At 29.9% G+C, this 24,383-nt stretch overlaps 2 protein-coding genes and 1 non-coding gene across 3 annotated transcripts; 2 read left to right on the top strand and 1 right to left on the bottom strand.

The window, feature by feature from the left end:
- The first annotated feature begins 11,452 nt into the window (after nucleotides 1-11,452).
- LOC133693394 (filament-like plant protein) lies at nucleotides 11,453-15,594 on the top strand. Its single transcript, XM_062114599.1, has 5 exons — nucleotides 11,453-11,772; nucleotides 11,986-12,565; nucleotides 13,124-13,319; nucleotides 13,571-14,952; nucleotides 15,081-15,594. The coding sequence occupies exons 2-5, from the start codon at nucleotides 12,455-12,457 to the stop codon at nucleotides 15,300-15,302; spliced, it is 1,911 nt and encodes a 636-aa protein (XP_061970583.1). The 5' UTR covers nucleotides 11,453-11,772; nucleotides 11,986-12,454; the 3' UTR covers nucleotides 15,303-15,594.
- Nucleotides 15,595-16,163: 569 nt separating this feature from the next.
- TRNAQ-UUG (transfer RNA glutamine (anticodon UUG)) lies at nucleotides 16,164-16,235 on the top strand. Its single transcript has one exon. It is a non-coding gene; the product is annotated as a tRNA-Gln (tRNA).
- A 252-nt stretch (nucleotides 16,236-16,487) lies between these two features.
- Nucleotides 16,488-18,610, bottom strand: LOC133693352 (uncharacterized). The gene is made up of 3 exons (XM_062114551.1): nucleotides 18,131-18,610; nucleotides 17,212-17,489; nucleotides 16,488-17,082 (listed from the first exon to the last, which is right to left on the bottom strand). Exons 1-3 carry the CDS (start codon nucleotides 18,384-18,386, stop codon nucleotides 16,771-16,773), a joined length of 846 nt encoding a protein of 281 aa, XP_061970535.1. The 5' UTR covers nucleotides 18,387-18,610; the 3' UTR covers nucleotides 16,488-16,770.
- Between the last annotated feature and the right edge of the window lie 5,773 nt (nucleotides 18,611-24,383).

Here is a 24,383-nt window from a genome sequence, read left to right as displayed (position 1 = left end):
ATTTCATATTGGATTGGTTCGGAAATGGACTAGATTATTTATTTTTGTTTGCTTTCTAGGGATAATTATCTCAAATAAACGTCTATTTTTAGGCTAGTGCTCAATTTTATGACCATTTATTTTTATCATATAATTAAATAAAAAAAATTATTAAACCCAATAGAGTCTATAACCCAGGTCATAGGAGGAGTGAGGTCGATCCAATCTGTTATTTTCTCAATATTGTTTTTTTTTAAATATCATCTTAAAGTTTTTTTTAAAAAAATAAGTCATGTTTTTATCGATCATCATCAAGATTGCATTTGGACCTATAAAATAGATCGATTTAAGTCGAGCTAGCTCTCACGCGGTTTAATTAAAAACTTAAGTTAGGCAAAGATTTGAGTAGGGATATTTCAAAATTAACCTATTTAATCAGGTTTAATAACAATGTAAAAAAAATCTGTGCTCTTAATATTTTTTATATTTTTAAAAAAATTGATCCAACCCGCGATGAATTGCAGACCAATATACTAGTGTAGCCTATAGGATGTAAATTAACTATAAACTAGAAGAGGAGGGGATTTTATTATATCCCTCCTCACAAAACATTATTCATTGGAATAGTGCTTTGCTTTACTTTTTTTTTTGTTTGATTTTTTTTAATTTCATTCTTTAATATTAGGATTTTTTTTATTTAGTTATCATACTCTCATGACACGGATCTTAAGTTTGATGGGTTAATATAGTTTGGCAGGTTAACCTAGTTGACTCGGATTTTTTTTCTTTTTTCTTAATTTTTTTTCAATTTCATCCTTTAATATTAATTCGATTGAGAATTAAACTCCATGATTTGTTTTGTTTACTTTTAATTAGATTATCCTGGTCTTATGACCTGAGAATAATGCTTAACGAGTTAACCCGAGTTGACTCGGGTTGTTTTTTATATTTTTTATTTAATTGATTTTTTTTAATTTTATCATTCAATATTGGATTGGTTGATAATTGAGCTTCATAATCTGTTGTGATTTGCTTTTTATGAAAATATCATGGTTTCACGATCAAAGTCACAAGTTTTGGCATTTAACCTGGTTAAATCAGGTTGTTGTTTTTTTAAATTTTTTTTCTAAAAGGTTATATTAGTCTTATGACCTGGGTCACGGGTCCTTCAAAATTGGACTTGCTTTTAATTGGGTTGTCCTTGTCTCATGACCTGAGTTGCGGATTTGACGGGTTAATTCAATTGACTCATTTTTTCTCTCTCTCTTTTCAATTGACTTTTTTTCAATTTTATTAATTAATATTGTGTTTGATTGGGAATTAGACTTTATGATTTATTATGGTTTATTTTTCATTAGGTTATCTTGATCTCATGACCCAGGAATAGTGATTAATGGTTAACTCGGGTTGATTTGGCTTATTTTTATGTCATTTTTTTAATTAAGATTTTTACAAATTTCATTGTTCAACATTAGGTCCCACATGACAATTGAGAATTAAGTTTCTTTAATTTTTTTTTACTTTCTTTGTATAGGGTTATCTCAGTCTCAAAACTAAAGTTGTAGATTTGACAGGTTAACCCAGGTTTAATCAGGTCATTTTTTTATTTTTTTTATATAAGGTTATCTCAGTTTGATGACCTGGGTCATGGGTTTGGTGGATTGACTAAAGTTGTTTTTTATGTCCTTTTTTTAATTAATTTTTTTTAATCTCATCCTTCAATATTGAGTTTGTTGGAGATTGGAATTCGTAATTTGTTTCGATTTGCTTTTCATGGAGTTATCGTGGTCTTATTATCCGGGTTGCAAGTATGACATGTTAATTTAGGTCTTTTTTAATTCATTTTTTTTTATCAATTTCATTCTTCAATATTGAGTTGATTGGGAATTACGCTTCATAATTTATTTTGATTTGTTTTCTATAGGGTTATCATAATCTTATAACCTAGGTCATGAATTTGACACGTTAAACCAGGTTGTCCCAAGTCAATCCAATATATTGTTATTTTAATATTAAGAAAAGATATCACCTTGAAATTTTTTCACGGATTGTATGGGTTATTTTTTTATTAGTAAAGTCAACCGCGTTATATCAAGTAAATCCTTACATAATTTTTTTCTGTTAAAAAAATTAATAATATTTAAATAATTTTTTTACTTTAAAAAAAACTAACTTGACATATGACCCACAATGTAATGTGATTAAGTTTTGAGTGGAAAAGATACAGATACAATGACAATGATACCCGGCTCTTGGTTGTAACTAGCCCAAATAAGGAAATAAAGTAGAACAAGATAAACGAACCTGTCCTAACCATCCCATTATCAAGGTATAAAATTATAAACAAAATTTATTTAAATAAAAAATTAAAAAAAATCTAAGTCAACTCAGGTTACTTATTAAAATCTATAACTTGAATTAAAGATCAAGATAACTTCATAGAAAAAAAAATATTATCTTTAAAAACATTAAGCAACAAAAAAAATATCCCACCATAATCCAAAAATCATTATTGGTGTATGATTTTAAAAAAAAATCTTTAATTTTATTTAAATGAATTTAAAAAATAAATAAATAAAAGCCCTTTAAAAAGGAGCCCAAAAGTGCCGGCCTAATGAATAAATTCCTAGGCCAAAAACAAAAGGCATGCTCGTGCACTTTCTCATTTTATTATTATTATTATTATTATTATTATTATTATGCTTGACTATACAAATAACATGTCATCCACCCAACTATTTTTTTATTTTTCAAACAACGCAGACAACTCATTTTTCTCATTTTTAGTTTTCAACGACCGAGGGTCATTGAAAAATTAGGGTATGAGTTTAATAACCTTAAAAATATTTTTTTCTAACCTTTCTTTAACCCAAAGATACCTACACAAGAATCCAGAGATCTACATAAACCTTTTTATGCCTTCAAACAATCTAAAAGTTGATCTAAAAACAAAAAAATCAATCGGAAACCCAAAAACTTCTAGATGTCAAATCTACCTTTTCAAACAATTTTAAGCTTAAAGAACATTCAATTTAGACTCCTCTTATCAAATGGAACTCGTAGAAACCAAGATCAATTAGAATCAGGGTTAACCAATGAGTTTCTCTCTCAATTGTCAGAATCCAATAATTCTCTCTCCTCTCTCTCACACTTAGAAATTGAAAAAAATGAAAATGAAGTTTTGTACTAAAATCAAAATTTTAAAATATTGAGGGACCTAAATATATTCACTTAAAAAGTAGGTGTACCAAAATAAATTTTTCACTTAAATTTTTAAATTGCCACCTTTTTGTCCATGTTTTTCACTTTGATCCTTTAACTTTCAATCCAACCATTTCTTAGCAAATTTACCTAAATTGGCCATCGATTTGGTTGTAAAATGGCTTAATCGAGTTTCAAAAACTTCAATAACCAAATTGAAGAAAACTTCACTAGGAAAATCCATAATGAATTTTGTATTTGTAAATAGTAAAGTGGGCTACAGTGTTTTACCCACGTCTTTTAGTCTTTTGTTAACTAGTTAGTTGCTCGCAATTTGACGCATGGAACTTTTCGATAATGTTATTAAACATGACCCTACTTGGTGGGTCGACATAAAAACCTAACGATCTGGGTTATGAACGGGCTCATGTTTTAAAGTAAATCGGGAGGGAATTGAACATGTTAGACCCAATTGATCTGCCTCGTGACTTAGCCAACTAGTCAAAACCTGATTTGAATTTTTTTTAAAAAATATTGATTCAATATTTCCTTATAAAAATGTTAAAAGATGACATTTTAAATTGACTTAGATCAAATCCGATTAACCCACTAAATTATGACCTAAGTCATGGGTCTAATTGAGTTTAATAACTTTGTTTTTTTAAATATATTTTTTATTTAATTATATGATAAAAATACATTCATGGGAAAAACAATGAATAAGATTATAGAGAATAAATGTGTTTTTTTATTGAAATTTTTTTTATTCATATGACTTTTTTCAATAAAATAGTTTTTTAATCAGTAGCATAGTTTATTGAATAAAAAATAATAACAATAAAAAACATTTAGGAGAGCTATAATGATTTGAACTAAAAGGAAAAAAACGTATGTTTTTTAATAAATAAAAAAACTAATTTTTTTAAACACACATTTTTTTTGTATTTTTGACAAATTGTTTTTTATATGAGAAGCATTATTTTTTAAGAAAGAATTTATTATGATCATAAAAGTAAGTTTTAATTAAGAATATGAATCGAATACTTTTTCAAAACTATATTAAAAAAATAACAATGAACTTGAAAATAGATATTAAAAAATTTACAAGAAGATAAATAATTTATTCTCATTTAATATTGATGAGCAATTTTAAAAATTCAGCATATAAAACGGCTACATAATTATTCATAAAAAAATCGATAATATCATCATAAAAAATATAATCTTCTTAAAAACAATGACATGATTTTTTTATTAGCAACATATTTTTTGAATAAAAGCCAATGATGGTTAAAATAAAAGCTTGATAAAATTTTCAATAATATAAAATAAGTAGGAAATATATATTTGTTCAATCTAAACTTCAATTTCTTGTTAATGCATTTCTTTATTGCTTTAACAAAAGTATGTTTTTTAATTGTAATCATTATTTTTTAAATTAAAAGCAAGTTAAAAACAAAACTATTAAAATAATTGCTTAATATTTTGTATATAATTGCATGAAAAAAGGTGATAAAAGCATGTCAAAATCTATTAAGAAATTTTAAAAAAAAAACCTAGTATTAGGTATATAATAATTGAAAAACAAAATTTATAACATTCTCATAAAAACCTATAATATTATTTAAGTACCATGGTGAAATTCAATAATAATCTAAATATCATTTTAAATGTTTTTATTTATAGTGCATCTCAATTAAAATAAAATAAAAATAATTTTAAAAAAAACCCATAAAAAGAGGTCATGCTTCTAGGCCAAAGAAAGTAGGCCTATATATATGGCCCAACAAAAAAAGACCTAGCACACATGATCCTGTAAGCCTAGGCAAACACATCTAGCCTTTTATTTTAATTTTTTTATGTGTTGTCCCTCCTTTTATTTTTTTTATTTTTTTTAAATAGACGAGGCATCATTTTCTAGCCATTCCAACCATCAAAAAGGTGGTTGGAAAGTCAAGCTAATTTTTTTTTTTATCCCAAAGACCATTTCTCAACTCAATTTCATCTAAAGATACTTAATAAATATCATAGAAAGCTTAATAAATCAATTTCTAACCTCAAAACACCTCTAAATCAATAAGAAATTCTAAAAATCAAACCAAAAAAACCTTTTTTAAAACCTTGATTTACTTTTTTTAGCAAGATGGAAGCTAAAATATAGCTCATAGGCACTCCTCACATCAAGAAAACCCCAATGACACTAAGGTCGATCTTTTTGTTGGCTGGAATATGGCTGATAAACTACTTTCTCTCTTTTTCTATATTTTTTAGTGACTCTCTCCTCTCAAAGTTCAAGGATTGAAACATAAAAAAAAAAATTAGTACTCAAACATGAAAACCATAAAAAACAGGAACTAGAAATGAAAAACTAAAAACTATATAGGCCAAACTATGGTTTTTCGTGCCCTAGTGAAAAAAGGGCTACATTTTTGTTATGTTAAAGTTGATACTTGTTGTCTCAATTGTTTTTTAAATTGATAAAATCAAATCTTATTTTATAAAATTGAGTAGCAATAAAGAAAGGACATTTTCCAACAATGTAAATGCAACGTTGCATGCTAATTGAAACAAATTATTAGTCACCAAAACTGTGCAAACATAATGTAAGAGACGAAATTAAAAAACAAATTATTAGTGACCGAAATGAACAAATTTTTTAGGATCTAAAAAAGAAGAAGAAGGGTCAAACTCCTGCAAAATACAACAATCCATATTGAGCATAGGTCTCGCTCCACAATAAAAGAAACATGAAAAAAGAAAAGAAAAGAAAAACCCATCTTGTTTTAGTTTAATTTTAACTAGTGATATTATCAGTGCAATGCTGTGAGGTTTTTTTTAGAATCTTTTTTTTATTTAATTATACAATAATAAAAATAGACATTTAAGAAAAAACAATGAATAAGATTATGGAGGAGAAATGTTTTTTTTTTTGTCAAAATTGCCTTTTTATGATTCATGTAATATTTTTTTGTTTGGACAAAAAAATGGTTTTTGTATTAGTAGCATTCAAAGAAAATATTGAGAAAAACTATAATGATTTGAACTTAAAAAATAATAAAAAAAGGTATAATTTTAATCCAAAACCTCTTTTTTTATGCATGCATTGGTTTTTTATTTTGGTGAAAACTTGTTTTTTTTATGCAAAGCATTATGTTTTAAGTTAAAACTTATTATAATCATTCAAATAAGAAATTAAAAACATCGTTAATTGTTCATTTTTAAGAACCTATATGAAAAATCTAAAAAAAAAATATTTGAGAAAATTATATAAAAAATTTATAATAAAAAATATAAAAATAAATACTTTATCCTCATTCAATATTAATAAGCAAATTTAAGCTCTAATGCCATAGTTGAGAATACACTTAATATTCCCAAAATGCTAGGGTTATTAGCATTATAATTTGAAACAACTTATAGTCTAATATACTATTGTCAGAGTCAGAAATATTTATATTAACTAGTGCTAAAATTAAGAATACTCTCGGTGTTTATTAATGTCATAATTAGAAATATTGATGGTAGAATAATTTTAAATCACAATATTCACTAACGTTAAAATCAGGAATATCATACATTTTCTTCATGTAATATTTACGAATGCTAGAGTTGGAAGTATTTGTAGTTGAATATTCACCAACGCTAGAGTTAGGAATATTATATGCAGGCCATCAATAACACAACATAACAAACCCTTATCAATTTAAGATAAAACTAGCAATGCAGCACGTCTCAGGTAAGATGCTTAAAGAGTGATAATATCTTCCCTTTTAAGTAATAAGTCTCGTACCGTAGAATCTTTATTAACCAGTTAAGGTTTTTAGTGACCATAATACTAGGTAAAGAGCGTTTCTTTAAACAAGATATTTCCCCTCTAAGAACAAGATGTCAAATTTTTTTTACCGCAATGTCAAGTGTAACCATTTAATTTTTATTCTTTGATTTTTAAAAAAAAATTATTAAATCAATTGAATCGTGTCAAAACAACTCACATATTATTTAATTTAAAATTCAAATCAGACAATAAATTAGGTTATAGGTTTTTAAATTTGATCTACTGAACTGAGTTTCACACAACACCAAAAAATTATTCACAAACAAGATATTATTTTTTTCCATTCAATTTTTTTATTTAATCCACCTAAAGTGTAGCCGAAAGTAACCTAGTTAGTATCATATATACGAGGTTTCTTTTACTTCCTTTATTATTCGCATCAAAGGGATAAGCGTTCGTCCATTTGTTCTCGCCAGCCGGCAGCCATAATAGAGTTGCGTGATATTCCTCTTGGACACGGAAACAAGACAAAATAAAAGCACATAATTATTCACAATTATTCCGGGAAGGATTAATTGTTGAATGGGCCCTGGTGAAAACCTCTCTGGGCCCTCCCAAGTGAAAAGTACACTATATTCGTCTGGGCCTTCTCAACTTTGGAGATCAATCAATTTTGAATATTTTTTTTATTATATCATTGTATAACACAAGGTATTTTTGAAAAAAAAATTACATTTACGTGAATTTGGATATAATTAATATAAATAACTAAATAATTAATTAATTATGTGATTTTGTATCTATGTTACTCATTAGTTAAAGATTCTTCGTTACCTAAAATTAAACTCTGACTAATGAAAAAGAAAAATTAATTAATTATCTAGTTTTTTTTATGTTTTTCAATTTCTTGATGGATAAAAAAATATTGCAAATATTGCAAATTATTTTATGAAAGTACTTAGAAATAATTAATTTTAGGAGTATAAATATTGAAATAAAAAAATCATAAAGTAAAAAAAAGATTATTAAGAAAATGGAAAGTTTTAAAATAATATTAACTTGGACCCACAAAACAGAGAGTTAACAGCTAAATAATAAAGATAATTAATCGAGTCAAATTTATATGTAAAATTACTTATATATATAAAGAAATGCACAATACTTCAAATGTCATTATCCTTTTGTGAATAGAAATGCTAAAAGTTGAAAGAAAACTAATTTTCCCCAAGTGGGATGGATGGGAATTAGGAAGGCAAGGGAAGTGTTACGTATAAAATTATGATTAATCATGTTGAGCACGAACATAGAAGAATAAATCATATACACATGCTCGTGTGTGTGTTTGTATAAACAAAAAAAAACTGCGAACACAGATTATTATGGAAGTGAAAAAAATAAGAGATAGAGGACCAAAATGAAAATCACTAAGAAGATGGGTGGTGTTTTCAAGCTATTTGATGAAATCTTCAATTTAATACTCGTACCTTTTTAATTATAAAAATGAGGCACCTTTAATTTCTGAAATTTCAAAAAAAATAATTTTCACCCAAAACTTTATTTTTTTTATTTTTTCAGTTCTTAGTTTAAGAAAGACGAGAGAATGTCGCTAGATTCTAACGTTAAAGAGAAAAAATTATTGTTGACGCTGATTTTGGCTACCAAAACGATTGATTTTAGTATCAACGAGTTTTATTTAGAGAGGGAAGTTCCATTAAGGTGTTTTTTTACCTTCAAATTACCAAAAAAAAAAAACAAATATGAGTTCAAGAAGATTTTTTGCTTGGGTTAATTTTAGGTTTTTTGACTTGTTTTAGGTCATGGATGAGTTTATCAAAATGTCTAGGATATGTTTTAGATGTTTTTGATCAAAAAAAGAGATTTTAGATAAAAACAAAACCATGATAGTTGAAATCTAAAGAAAAATAGGTGATGTGTTGCTTATTTATTTTTTTATAAAAAAAATAAGTTCTCCACCCCTTAAAAAATAAAAGTTTAATTCAACTGAGGTTTGTAGGCTAGACTTTTTAAGTCCATGCATGCTTGGGTTTTTTTTTTTGTGCTACTAATTTTTTTTTTGTCTTTTTAGTTTTTATTCTACAAGTTTTATCCTTTTATTTTATTTTTTTGTTGAGTTTTTTTGTTAGCTATTTTAAAAAAAGATTAAAATGTTTTTAACAATATTTTATTATTTTATTTATAAAATATTATTTATTTTAGTGTATGGCTTGTTTACATTTTTATTTTTTTAATTTGATGTATTTTTAATCTCTTAAAATTTTCAAACATTGATTGTTTTTTTTATTGAAAGTCTTTTTTATTTGAGTTTAAAAAATACTTCGTTTTTCTACCAAGATTTTAAAAATCAAGGCTATTTTTTATTTTAGTCTCACTCATCACTCCTATTTTTTTTTTAAGATAATTGGTGTTTGATATAAAAAAAAAACATCTTATGCGCCTTGTTGGCATATAATTAAATAAAAAGTGATTTTAGGAAGAAAAAAAATGTTAAACCCAATGAGATTCATGACCCAATTCATAGGTTTGGTATGTTAACTTCAATTATCTCAGTTTTTTTTGTCTTTTTATATTGAATGTTTTATTTTCTATTTTATTTTTCAACCTTTTTTTTTGTTTCTTTATGTAAAACAACATGTAAAATAAGCCTCTATATTCAAATTTTTTATTGAAAAAAAAATTCAACCTACAACAACAAAGCATTAATCAAATTAGTCAATTGACCCACGCTCTGCCGCTAGTTAAATTGATTTTCTTAAAACCTCACAATCTAACTCTTTACTTAACTTTAGTATCCAACTAAATCACACAGAAGCTAACCCGAATTAAATTGATTGACTTTATAAATCCAAATGTAATATTGATGATTGATAAAAATATGACTTAATTTTTTTAAAAAAATTCAAGATGATATTAAAAAAAAACAATTACTGAGATAATGATATATTGGCTCAATTTAAGTCCCCAAGCGACTTATGTCATGAATTCCATTGAGTTTAATAACATTTTTTTTTCTAAACTATTTTTTTATTATATTTTCAGTTTATTTCTCAATCAATTTAATATTGAAAGATAAAATAAAAAAAACTATTAAAAAAATAAAGGACCAGGAATAAAGAAACATATCTGACTAGAGGGTGAACTCATTAATCCTATAAACTATGTAACTTGGGCTAGCACGTCAAACCAATAAACCAAGTTATTGACTCCAATAAGATTATAATTTATTTTTTGAAACACTATTTTTATTTAATTATATGATAAAAAAAATTAGATGGTAGCAAAATTAAACATCAACCCAATACTACTATGCAAAACTGCATATATTAAAAATATTATAATAAATAAATATTTTTCATTTCTATAAATAAATTTAATATATATAAAATATTAAAAAAACTACAAATGAATAATATCAATCTCTTAAAAAATTAAATAAATCTAATATAATTAAAAACTAAACACTATTTAAAAGAAGATGAATAAGCAAAACAAATCACAAAGAAATAAAAATAAAAATTTAAAAATTATATTAAAAACACATATTAAAAAATTCTAAATAAAAAAAAAAGCAAATAATAAGGGTAGGCCTAGCGCCTGGCCTATAACTAAAGGGCCCATACACGAGCTTGCATAACACGGGCCTGCAATGTTATGCCCAGTCACGCAAGACTTTTTTTTGTAAGATAACGGGGTGGGCAATTTGTTCATCCCAATTCAATTTGAAAAAAAAAAAAGACAACGCTCCTGGCATACCTAGATTCCAGCTACTGTGGAGGCCAGAAAATTAAGGTGTTTGGTTTTTCCCCTCTAAAAATCAATTTTCAACCTCAAACATCTAGAAACAACCATCATTTGATGATCAACCCATTCTTAACCTTCAAAAACACACAATTCAAACTCCCCTTAATTTATTGAAACGGCGCCTCTCTTTTTAGGCTAGAATCCAACGATAACATTTCTCTCCTCTCATCAAATAAGAACTGAAAAAATAATAAAAGCTTCATACCAAAATGAATATTTGAAAAATGTAAAATATTGATTATCTTACAGCAAAAAAATACAGCCGATAAAAATATATTTCATCAACAAATTCAAACATGTCATTTATGTTACTTGTGTATTACACTTCAGTCACCTGTTTTTCAATTCAACCCTCACAAAAAAAAACATGTAAATTCTAATATAGGTTTAATTGCGTAAAATAAAAATTTAAGAACCAAATTAAATTTTTTTATAAATCCCACCATTGCAATATAAGTAAAATAAAAATACATATATAAAATATAAGAGGATGATAAAATGGTGTGGCTGACAACAATATTAATAGCTTTATAGATAGCGAGTCAATCCCTCTGTGGCGCAAATGGCGGGAATAAGTGGAAACTCTCATCTCAAAACTCGTATAATAAAAACAAATTAATTTATAATTGTCCGTACCACAAAAGCTGATAAAGTTGTTTTTGTTGAGGGTCTCATTCTCTCTCGCACATGCACATGCACATGCACTTCTGCTTCCTTTTCTTTTTAATTATTCGAAGAAAAAAAGAAAGAAAGTAAAGCTTCAAAACAAGAAATAGAAGCCCTCATTTTATCAGCTTAATGTTGTTGTTTAGTTGCTGTGTAGTATCTCGATATTTATATCTTCTGACTGACACTCCACAGATTTTTGCAGAGCTATATTATTTGTTTTCTTTCTTTTTTATTTATTAATCCTTGCAAATCTTAAATCTCGAACCATTTATAACTCTGGCTTGCCTTCCCATCTCATCTCTGGATTTTGTTTTCGTCTCCTGTTCAAGGTATTTGATCTCCATCTTTGTTCCCTTCCAGCTCTACTATAACTATATATTATTTTTTGTGCCGTGATTTTGGTTTTTAAGTCTTTGGATTTTTCAACTGTGTTTTTGGGTCTTGAGATTTGATGGGTCGGTTGGGATTTTTTGATCTGGGTGTTTTTTTTCCCCTTTTTTTGGTTAGTTACTGTTTCATTGATACTGGTTCATGTTTGGCAGGTGGGTTGTTCCCATTTTGTGATTCAAGTACGGGGTCTCTGGTGATTTCATTGTTATTTGTTCTTACCGATTCCTCTTTCTTAATTTCTCCATCCATGATTCTTGGTCAACTTGTCTGTGTGTGCCATTGGAGTCCTTAGAGGCGTAATCTTTTGGCGTCGTTGGCGGGGTTGGATGGTTATTCGGTGGATTCAAATCAAAGATTATAAAATGAGAAGACAAGTCATCTTTTTGTTTAATGTTTGAGATTTGTAACAGAAGCTGTTCATTTCTGCTTATTAAAGTGGTTTTTCCTGCACTTTTTATACTGCTATCCACAATTTGCAATGAATTTGTCTTGTTTATCCAGTTTTTGCTGTCTGTAAATTTCCTGCAAGTCATGTACTGACACAGACGCACATCTTTGGAAATTTGATGCGAAAGTGTACATTTAAATGCAGATAAATACATCTGACGGCCATATTTTGCGATGGAGAAGAGGAAATGGTTGTGGAAGAGGAAGTCTTCTGAGAGGAGTTCTGGTGAAACTGACAGTTCGGGATCAATAACTTCACATTCTGAGAGATTCTCTGATGATCAGGTAGGTGGCTGAACAGCCCTGCTCCATTTATAATATTAATATGTTCTACTTAAGTATCTAACTGCATCATCATTCTCCACATAAGGTCACAAACACCATTGTTCATACCTTAGTTCACAGGAGTGTTGCCATTTACTCTTAGCGAATCATTTGACTCTCTCGCAAGGTTTCAGTTTTCTTTGAAAGTCCATGACGTTTTCAATCTATTTGCTGTTTCAATCTAATTTCAGTAGTACGAGTGTTTAAACTGCTCCTATTTGAAGGTACCTCACATCAGCTAAGCCCTCCTCCTAGAGTATTTTTGAGGAAGAGAGATGAAATCTTGTTAGGACCCTCCTTCACATCACTAATTGGACATTTCTAATGAGCAGAAAACTAAAAATGTTGTTTCCTCTGTTTTCAAGTATCAAATCAAGGACTGTTGAATTTTTCACTCCAGTGGAAAATTGTCGTTGAGTTACTCAGCTATTCTCCATGAGTTGGCTTTTCTATTATCTCATAGACTTCAAAACTTTCTTGTTTGCATTGTTGGTTTCATCCACTTTCTCATCACTGAAGCAGGATCCCTCAAAGGCATCTACAACTGACAGTGCTCAATCACCTGAAGTGACATCAAAAACTGTCACTAGGGATGAAGATGTCAATGATAGCAATAAGAGCTTGACAGAGAAGTTATCAGCCGCTCTTGTCAATGTTAGTGCAAAAGATGACTTAGTAAAGCAGCATGCGAAAGTTGCTGAAGAAGCTGTTGCAGGTATATTTAGACCCTAATGTCTAGGATACAATCTCTATTCTTCTAAGAATTCCCTTAACATTAAGGGTCCTGTACTAATTGCAAGATCTGCGACATATGTTCCTTTTCAATTTAAAGGAGTTCTTTCCACAATGCCATCCATATATAGGAGCTCATTTAAAGTCAAATTTCCCAGTGACAAACTTTTTGGAACCAAGCATGGCTACTCTTGCTTTATCATCTGCTGATGTGCTTCCTCAAAACAATTATAGGCTGGGAAAAGGCTGAAAATGAAGTAATGGCTCTCAAGAAACAAATTGAAGTTGCAAATCAGCAGAAATCTGCATTGGAAGATCGGGTGAGCCACCTTGATGGGGCCCTTAAAGATTGTGTTAGGCAGCTGAGACAAGCAAGAGAAGAGCAGGAAGAAAAGCTTCATGAAGCTGTGGTGCAGAAAAGTCTCGAGTGGGAATCCATTAAATCTGAACTTGAGAACCAGTTTATTGAGCTCAAGACAAAAGAAGCCGCTGCCAAGTCTCAATCTCCTGCACTGATTGTTGACGAACTCTGCCAGAAGCTTGAATATTTGGAGCAAGAGAATGCTACCCTGAAACTCGAGCTCCTTTCCCAGTCAGAAGAGTTAGAGGCCAGAACAGTTGAAAGGGACTTGAGTACCCAAGCAGCTGAAACAGCCAGCAAACAACATCTGGAGAGCATAAAGAAGGTGGTCAGACTTGAAGCTGAGTGCCGGAGGCTAAAAGCCATGGCTTGTAAATCATCCTCTGTTAATGATCACAGGACTTCTGCTGCATCCTCAGTTTATGTTGAGTCTTTCACTGACAGTCAATCAGACAGTGGGGAGAAACTTAATGCTGTGGTGCTGGATGCTCGCAAAGTTAGTTGCTCAGGGCCATACAAGTCTGAACAAATTTGCTCAGACTCATGGGCATCTGCACTAATTTCAGAGGTTGATCAATTCAAGAATGAAAAATCTATTAATCGAAATCTCCCAGCCTCACCCGTCGAAATTGATCTCATGGATGATTTTCTTGAAATGGAACGACTTGCTGCTTTGCCTGAGAATGAAGCTGGAACTGATAATTCTAGAGCAGAAGATGCTGCCAAACAATCAATTGATGCTGAAAGCTCGTTGAGAGCTGAGCGGGAATTCATAATAAAACGAAGCGCTGAATTGGAAGAGAAGTTACAGAAGATGGAAGAAGAAAAGTTTGTACTGGAAGAGAAATTAAGGAAGATGGAAGGGGAAACGTTTGTATTGGAAGAGAAGTTAGAAGATATTAAAGCAGAGAGGGATGAGTTGGAGATGGCTCTAACAGAAAGTCAGGACAAGAATGAAGCATCACAACTTCAGCTGAGGGAGGCCCAACAGAAGTTGGTGGAGTTGCAAGAAGAGCTATCAATGGCAAATGAATCAAAGCAGCAAATTGAATCTCGACTTGTTAGCATGGAATTGGAGGCTCGGACCATGTCTGCAAAAGTTAACTCGTTAGAAGGAGAGATTGAAAAGGAGAGGGTTTTGTCGACGGGAATTGCAGTCAAGTATCAGGAACTCGAGGAAAATCTCTCAAGAAAGAAACAGGAAGAAGAGCTCCAGCAAACTGTAAGCTCAAGTGTTGAACAACAAATAAAGCAGGTCAATAAGCAATATCACCTGCATTACGTGTTTATTTTTTCATTAACCTCTATTATGCAGTTATCAAAATTGCAGATGTACTCTTTTTTTGTCCCCAATATACTGATCGTAAGACCTGCCTGTAGCAGGACCTAGATGTCGCTGCAAAGAAACATGCTGAATGCCAGGAAACAATAGCTTCTCTAGGGAAGCAGCTGAAATCTCTAGCAACTCTAGAGGACTTCTTGATAGACACTGCAAGCATACCGGAGTTCTCTACTGGAGGATCAGCAATTCCTAAGGTGATGGAGAACCTTGGAAGTGACACTCCAATGAAACGTTTTCACCTAAGAGAGATTCCAGTTCTATGAGAATTGCCAGTGAGTTCCGGTTCTTCGGTAAATAAAAAGGAAGAAAACTCACCCCCATCTGTATCTTCTCCAGCTTCATCTGCTGTGTCATTGAATCACGTCAGTTCCGAGAAGAATCGACATGGTTTTGCAAAAATTTTCTCCCGAAGTAGGAATGGAGTAAAACTAGAAATTTAGCAAGGGTTAAGTAGTTGAAAAGTGAAAAAAAAGGGTACATTGATAACGATTAGTTACTTGTAAAATGGGGAATTGGTTTAATGTTGATTAAATGCTATTTAGGCTACATTTTGAATGTGTGTGCCTGAAAATTTTTACTTTTTTGCAATTTCAAATTAATTTTTATGTTTTTTTAAATTGTTTTGATATGATGGTATTAAAAATAAATTTTAAAAAATAAAAAAAAATATTATTTTAAAGTATTTCCAAATAAAAAATACTTTAAAAATTAACCTTTATTATCAAACTCCAAATCAAGCATAGGATTTCATATACATTAATGACAGTCTCAGAATATTTCATCCAAGTGAAGTTTTAAATTTAGATTGGTTGGATTTTGAATTCATACAATACAACGAAATGCTTTGTTATATAGCTTCAAGAATGGTAATTTGAATCCCTGGCATCAATTGCTGGATGGTTCCACTTCCCAAAGAAGTCATTACAGCCAGAGAAGTTATGCTTGCCAGCATTTGGATTGGCAATAAAATTAGAGAAGAGAAATGAATGGCTAAAGAAACCTGGAGTGAGTTTGTTCCAGCAAGTGAGGGTGTCTGCTCGTTAAGGAGTGGGGAGGAGGGGGTAGGAAAGAAAGCAGATACTCTTTAGAAGAGGTAAAATGTATACACAGAACTGACCGTATACGGTTCTATGGTGTAGTGGTTAGCACTCTGGACTTTGAATCCAGCGACCTGGGTTCGACTCCCGGTAGGACCTTTTCTTTTCCCAAATTCCTGGCCACATTTTATATGAAGTTCCATAGAGTGGAAGAATATATCACAACATTTGAAATTTCTTTTGATAGGAATATCTGTATCACCATTACCATGTGGTTTCGACAAATGGTGGAAAACAAATCACTTCCACTTGTGGTGGGGGTGCATAATTTTACAGTGAGCTAACAACAATCCAATGCACAGTCAATTCACACAAATTGAGAAAGTGAAATTGGCATACTCTTGTCAAGCATAACCATAACAATAACATAGATTTCATTGAAAAGCTTGAAGGCGCAAGTGAGAGTTCAATATTTTAGTGCTAAGAGTGACATAAAGAAAGAAGACGACATTCAACATTCATAGTTACTTGCACGCACGTAAAAGCGAGTTTTCCTTTTATTTAAAGGAAAGTCAGCTATTTGTTTTTTCTCGGCCGATGCCTCCCCTTCAATGTGCAAGATTGAAGTTCTGTACCAGCTTCAAGGAGAAACAAGATACAACCCAGGCATTCCCTCGGCCCTCCATTCTGCCAGTCATTCACCATGGTGATTACTGTTTTCTGAGGATTTCTCTCTTTTGAAGGCATTAAACAGATCAATGCCAAGGCCAACATTGATTAAATTCATTCCGGCCATCCCAAACAGAGCAAGTGGCAACTCCACACCCTTTTCAAACTTGGGAGCATCAGCAACCAGCTTGACGGTGATGAGGATGTGAGTCAGGGATCTTGCAAAAATGAAAGTGAGCCAATTAAGAACCCATTCTATCCTCACAATTGCGCTCTTAGCATTGCGAATGCCAGCCATCCGCCGCACTTTCCTCACATGAAGAAAGATTGAATGCAGCTGTGTGATAAGAGAATTTCACTGTCAGCACTATATAACAACACCCCGCATTGAGCTTGCATGAAGGCCTAAAGGGTAAACAGTTACATTTAAACAAAAACGAGTTCTCAGAAACATAAAGTAACCTGCCTCACAAACCAGAGTGAGAATAAGGTAGTTGATTGTGACATTTCGATACAGAGCTAGAGTAAAGCAAATGAGAAGTATCATGTGGTGAACCAGGATGGAGGGGATCAAACCACTGTATAATCGGTAAAACAGCATATCCAACTGATCATATGCAAAATAACCACATGAGAAGCACAAAGCAGCGTACGCCCACTCCCATGTACCTCCAACGAGTTGTGAATGCTCAAACATCCCATCGGAACCATTTTTTAAGCACTGATTTACCAAAATGGAAACCACTACACAGCAAGCAGACAAGGATCGGAATTAATAATGACAAGTAAGAAGGAAGGAAGCACATCACATGGAAGGAATGCAAGTATGCTACTGCAACATAAAGTTTACAAGCATCAAATTAGTTGAGCATCTGAAGCTTCATCGATTTGTAAAATCTAGGAATACCTTTCTCCTCTTTTAAATATCTTTGTATCAGTCAGTAAGTCATAAGCTTTTCATCAAAAGAATCACCCCACTGAACAGCCTTTCAAACACACCCCGAAGATGATACTATCTATACTCCCAGTATCTTTTCCCTCTGAATACCACACTTCCTATGTTTCTAACGCAATAATAGGCCATGTCGGCCGCACTTGTTTGCTTAAGCAAATAAATCAATGGCCATTCTCAATCTGTCCAAAAAAGAAAAATCAAGAATTCTCCTTAGGACAATTTAGCAAAAGGTTGCATAAAACTTGATGCGCCTGTTAACAACAAAAGCAACCGTGACCATGCTGATGCCCAGCATGATTGTAATACTAATAGTGCGAACATTTCTATATTAAGAAACCCAACAAACCATTACAATACACGAACATCGAGAAAATAAATGACTCCCAGTGAAGTATCAGAAACACCAATTGAGAATAGAAATTTTAAGAACCTGAAACGGAGATGATGGTGGAGTGGAGGAGAGAAACGGAGGTATTAACAAAGAGAGGGTCACGGGATACAAAAGATCGAATGACCCAATTGGCTATCTGGAAAAGGCAAGCTCCAGCAACAATCCAAAGTAGCTCCGTGCGCTTGTTGAAGAATATCTCGAACAAAACTGAGACGAACCACAGAATTAAGGTGGCTAAAAAGAAGGCGCCTACCTTGTTCTTTTCATTCTGATTCTGACTACTTGTTCTTGCCATAATTTCAAGACACTATCATAATTCGGTCTGTGTGGTGTAGACAGGGGGAGAAAAAGGGAAAGACAAATATTTTCGGAGGTTACATCTTTACACATGGCAGTGAGGAGTTCATTTATTCTTGTTCGTTGGGAAATGGGAAGGGAAAGGAGGATACTGAAGATTGCTTATGTGATCCGCTATCTCTTTGGACCCTAGAGGTTTTTTTGCCCCCCAGCAATAGCACACAGACGAAAAACTTTTCCCAAGCCAGTAAATTTGGAAAAATTATTATTATACATATAATAAAATAAAATAGTATTTTTACATAGAAAAGGTATAATTATAAATTTTATCATTTATTTTGATAATATTTTGTGTAATGGTGGTAAAATTATAATTTTTTATTTTTTTTTAGAAAACAAGTTTTCTTTGTATTTTTTTCTCTCTTTTTACTTGGTATTTAATTATTTTACATTTGACCTATTTATCACCATTTCTTTTCTTATCTTTATTTATTTTTGTAATATTTTTTTAGTTTTCCTTTTTTTTTACACTTTATTTTTGAAAAAAAAATATTATTTTCTATTTTTTACATTTTGAATATTTATTACTCTACACTTGATCTATTTATACCTTTCTTTTTGTTCTTATCTTTATTCTTTTGTAATTTGTTTCTTAATTTTTTTATTTACAATTTTTTTTAAAAAATTATTATACAAAGTCTAAGAAAATAGTGTTTTACTGTAACAATTGTAACATTGTTCCATTCTTTTGCCACATTAAAAATTAAATTAGTTTGAGATCTTATATATTTTTTATTAATGTATATAATCTTTACTATATTTTATTCTATGTAAGCATTAATTTTTTAATTCACGGTTATATTTTTTACTCGATGTCAAAAGACACTAATAACATCTACACATTAATTCTTTTGCATTAGAAAAAAAAATTATTCGACCCACAGTAAGGCAAGTTAAATAAATGTATTAACATTTTGTTTTTGGTATTTATTGGAGCAGATGGTTTTCAATGTATTTAATTAAAACATATATAGACTTTTTAATTTATAGTTAGAATTAAAAAAACACATTTGAAAAGCTTTTATATTTATTTTTTGCTCAAAAAAACTATCAGACCAATGCAATAGAAGTCCTGTTATCTTTCTTTGATGTATATGAATTCATCTTATCAAGATATTTCCAATGAGACTAAAGGTGTTGTCATCAAAGCTTTGTTGTGTCTCTAATGTTTTATTTTTTCTCTCGTTTTTTCTTTTCTTTTCTTTCTCCTTCTTAGTTTATTGTGCCAACCCATTTCCTTTTCTTCTTCTTTACCTACTTCATTTGATCCCTCAATTTTATTATTTAGTTAACTTTAGTTCCTGGAAGTAAACAAATTTTGCTAAAAAATAATGGAATAATCTGCTAAAAAATAAAAAAAATATTTATTTTCCCCATCTTAAATAAAAATAAGTTATTTAAAAAAAATGGATAAAATAATAATAAAAAAAATTAAGGTTAAAAAAATTAAAAATTGAGGGGCCAAATGCATTTTAAGTAGAGAAGAATGAAAAAGAAATGATCGAATCTTAACAAAAGAATTTTTGATGTGAGACACATGTGTGGTATCTGCACATCTCAAGTTGCGTAGGTGAGACCTATACTACTATTTTAACTGTGTTAGTTTGGATCCAAAAAAAAATTCACTATGTTATTGTTGGAAAAAACTTGACTTTTAAGTCTACGAGACCCAATCCCTAAATGAAACCCTTTACAGGTTTGGACTAACAAAAATCAATGTTCTTAAATCATATTGATGATCCCTAACAAAACAAAATGTTGTTGCGTATGATATTTATTCTTTCCAAATCATAGGTATTAAAGACCTTTGAACTATGTAGTAAGGGTAAGACGATTATTTTACTATGATATAATTCTCATTTTCAAATTATACGAGGATAAATTGGTCTTTTTGTTTTTTGACACAGTAAAATTATTTAGTTACCCTAAAAAAATAAACTTCCATTCATTGGCATTTTAGTCTTTTTTAATTTTTTAGTATAGTAAAATGACTTAATTACCTTTAAATTTAAAATTTACTCAACTATCTTCTAGGGTTTTCCCCTTTCATTATGAGTTTTTTGGTTAATATCAAGGTGACATAAAAGGGTATTTTTGTATTTTAATAAATTTTAAATATGTAAAAAAAAAACTACTAACATGTGCAATGCACACATCAATAAGTGGGTGACCCCAATGCCCTTCGCACAGTGCATGCAGGGTCACCCAGTGACCAAATGCTACACTTCATGATGATGTTTGAATAATCTCGGTGTCCTCTTATATATGCGGCGATGAGTGTGGTTAACAAGCCTCTAGTTTGATACCAACAATCTTTTCTTTTCCTATTTCTTTTTCTCTCCTCAATTTTCGCACATGCACCTTAAAAATTTCAAAGCAACTCTTTAATTTATTTTTCTTTCAGATTTAGTTCTTATTTTTTTTATTACTATTTATTTTATTTGGAATAATGTATAAAATCTGAATTCTTTTTTAGTTTCATCCTTATTTAATTTTTTTCATCTTTCAAATTCGGTCACCATTATTTTTATTGTTATTTGTTTTATTTGAGATAATGTTTTAAATTGATTTTGTTTTTCAATTTCATTTTTTTAAGTTTTATTTCCTATTAAATTTAATGCCTATTCTTTTGTTGATATTTCTTTATAATTTCATCATTTAACATTAAATTGGTTGGAAACTAAGGTTCTTGATTGAACTCGAGTTTATGATTTAACGGGTTGTGAGTTTCAGAGGTTAACCTAGGTTTGCTTGGTCCCTCCACCTCTTTATTTGGGCTCATGTGTTTTTCAGTTTAATCCTTAAAACATCATCCACTTAGAGATTAAAAACTTTTATTTTTATCCTGAATTGTTTTATTTTGCTGTTTTTTGTTGAATTCTCTTTAAATAATTTTCCCCCTTTCTTTAAGGTCATGTTTTTTAACTTTCATCCTTTAACATTTATTTAATTCAAGATTAAGAGTTGTTATTTTCATTTATTTGTTTTTTGTTGAATTTCTCACTAATATTTAAAATGATCGGGTTATTTTGGATCTTTTTATTTCTTATTTTTTGTTGAATTTTCTTCAATTAATTTTTTAAATTAATATTTTTTTTATTCCATCTGTCAATATTAAATTGGTTAAAGATTGAGAATTTTTATTTAGTCTAGATCTAGGATTTCATGGGGTGCAAGTTTGAGACATTAGCATAGGTTTAAGAGGGTTCACTTGTGTTTGTTTGTTTTCCCCCCTTTTTCAAGCTCATGTGTATTATTTTTAATTTTATCTTTCAACATTTATATTATTAACGTTTAGGCTCCATTGTTTTTTTATCTGCTTTCTATATGATTTTTTTATGAATTTTCAAAATTACCAAGGTTATATTGGGTTTTTTTATTTATCAATTTTTTAAAATTTTTTATATTAATATATATTTTTTTCAATATCATCATTCAATATTATATTGGTTGAAAATTAATTTTCTTTTTAGTTCAATCCTTCAAGTTAAAGGTTTTTTGATATTGGGCTTAGTGACTTTCTGCAATTTTCTTTCTAATTATTTATCCCGATCACATCACTTATATAACAAATTTGGCAAGTTAACTCAGGTTTTTCTTAAGTTTTTTTTAGATTTAATATTTTTTTATGTTTTGTTATTCAATGTTAGATTATCTTAGAGTTGAGTTTCATAATGTTTCTTCGTTTACCTTTAATTGAGTTATCCCATTCACAAAGTTTGGTTGTCTTAGGGTTTTTTTTTTATAATGTTTTGTTTGTCCATATTTGATAAGGCTGAAATCATATATCCGAGTCCTTTTGTTTTGATAACTTGTTTCTTTTTGTAGGCTCCCATAATTATGTTTTTCTAAATTGTTTCATTTACTAAAGTTGCGTGTTCTTTAATTATCCATTTAAATTATATCAATTTGGTCTATATCTCAAGTCTTTTTTATTTTTTTAAAAACACATTTGCATTATTTTTGTATTTTTTTAATCAATATAAAAAAAATTATTTCAGCTCGTGTGACATAGCAGAGCACATAAATCTAGTGTTCACCAATCATGTTGATTGTCCTTGAACTTTTTTTTTTTGGACTCAGAAACTTTGGAACCTCTAATAATCAGTCCGACCCAATCACAAAGAGACGTGAAAATAAGGGTCGGTACATCAAATTAGAAACGTTTAAAGTAATAAAGAAAAAATTACAATATCTCATGTTACATGTTAATGAAAGTGTATTTTTTCAATTATAATAAAAATTGTGCTTGATAGTCAATACTATTGCTGAATTTCTCATATTGGCCTCGATCCAATCAAGCCCCACGAGACTTGGTAAGACAGTGGCCCAACTAAGCTTTTTTTCTTCTTTTCTTTGACTTTCATCTCATCTTGTTTACTATTTATAAATAATATTTATTATGCGAAGCTCATTCAAAACGAGTCTCAAATATCAGACCAAGTTTCACCTCCTTCTCTCTTCTTCTTCTCTCATTTCCTTTTCTTATCAGTAGGAGAGAGAAAAAGTGATGAGGCTGTTCATTACAAATAGAGTACTTTTTCAACTTATTCGAGTTATAAAGTAGCTTTCTTTACTCTCTCTCTTCTCTTTTTCTCTCTTTTTTTTTAGCTCGGTCTGATTAAGCTATCCTATCTCATCTTATTTTATTATTAATGAATAGTACTATTTGCACGGTACTATTTATCATTATTCATACTATTCATGAATAATATATTTTCTAAGATATTTATTAGATATTTTTCAGGTTTTGAGAGAGAAAAGAGGGTTTGAACACTTATTCTACACTTCTCCATTATATAGATAACATGAGATAGAGAATACACATCTCCTCCACAAAAAAAAATCATTTTTCATCTTCTTGAATTTTGATATGCTTGTCGCTTGAGAAAAAAATCAAATACTAACTTAATCATCAGACTACCACTCTTTCAATGAGAGACTTGTTTTATGAGCACGACTTAACTTATAATTCATCAGCTAGGGAAAATTAATATTTTTCTATGAAGTTTTTCCATGATTTCATCATAATCCATATACAATTTGGATGGAATCTCTTATAATATGAGTTTAAATGTATATAAAGTTAATTTCATGTTTTAGGAATATTTATATAATTATATAAATATATTAAATGACATTATTAATTTTTGTTTTTCTACTCACCCTTTCTGAATACAAAAAAAAAAAAACCTAAAAGGAGAAGAAAAGTTATTGTATCCCAAGGAACAAAAACTATCCATTGAAATAGTAAAATAACAAAATTATCCCTCGATCAAAAAAACATTTGATCTAGACATTGAGGGTAAAATGGTCTTTTTAATATGATACAATTGTCTTTAGCGATTTAATGCAGGGGTAGGTTCATCTTTTTTCTTTTGCATGGTAAAATTACTTATTTAACATTACAATAAAAAAAAATATAATGCCTTTCAATAAGGAGCATTGTGGTCTTTTCAATTTTTTTTTGAAATAGTAAAATTACTTTATTTCTCTTAAAGACAAAATTAACATAACTCTCTCTCAATGACTTTTTTGTTTTTTTACAATGTTTTTTTTTGTTAATTTGAAGATTACTCATGGGCATTATTGTAATTGAACATATATTAAATATTAACAAAAAAACATGTTGGCGCGTGTGTGAAGTGGACGATCCCTGTGCTTTTTAAATGGCAAGTAAGGGGTTGTTTAACTACCAAACATCGCCTTGAATGTCAACGTTTGAAAGGTCTCGATGCTTCTAATGCAATAGGTGGCACGTGCCCCAAAAGCATCTCGGGTTTGATGTCGATGACCATTTCTTTTTTACCCTTTCTCTCTCTCCACCTCGAATTCAATGTTAGCTCCTTTAAAAATTCAAAGCAGCCTCTACAATTTATTTTTCCTTCTTAATTGCTCCATGTCCATTTGATTATTATTTTTTTAAAATTTTGAA

Source organism: Populus nigra, chromosome 5, assembly GCF_951802175.1.
Source record: "Populus nigra chromosome 5, ddPopNigr1.1, whole genome shotgun sequence".
NCBI lineage: Eukaryota > Viridiplantae > Streptophyta > Magnoliopsida > Malpighiales > Salicaceae > Populus > Populus nigra.
This window is presented reverse-complemented; position numbering and strand designations above follow the sequence as displayed.

Excerpts from the sequence above, each read along its gene's own strand:
- LOC133693394 (XM_062114599.1), top strand. The coding sequence starts at position 12,455 with ATGGAGAAGAGGAAATGGTTGTGGAAGAGGAAGTCTTCTGAGAGGAGT. Across the intron at positions 12,566-13,123 it reads AGAGATTCTCTGATGATCAG|CAGGATCCCTCAAAGGCATC; the intron begins GTAGGTGGCTGA and ends TCATCACTGAAG. Across the intron at positions 13,320-13,570 it reads TGCTGAAGAAGCTGTTGCAG|GCTGGGAAAAGGCTGAAAAT; the intron begins GTATATTTAGAC and ends AAACAATTATAG.
- LOC133693352 (XM_062114551.1), bottom strand. The coding sequence starts at position 18,386 with ATGGCAAGAACAAGTAGTCAGAATCAGAATGAAAAGAACAAGGTAGGC. Across the intron at positions 17,490-18,130 it reads CACCATCATCTCCGTTTCAG|TGGTTTCCATTTTGGTAAAT; the intron begins GTTCTTAAAATT and ends CTTGCTGTGTAG. Across the intron at positions 17,083-17,211 it reads TTCTCACTCTGGTTTGTGAG|CTGCATTCAATCTTTCTTCA; the intron begins GCAGGTTACTTT and ends CTTATCACACAG.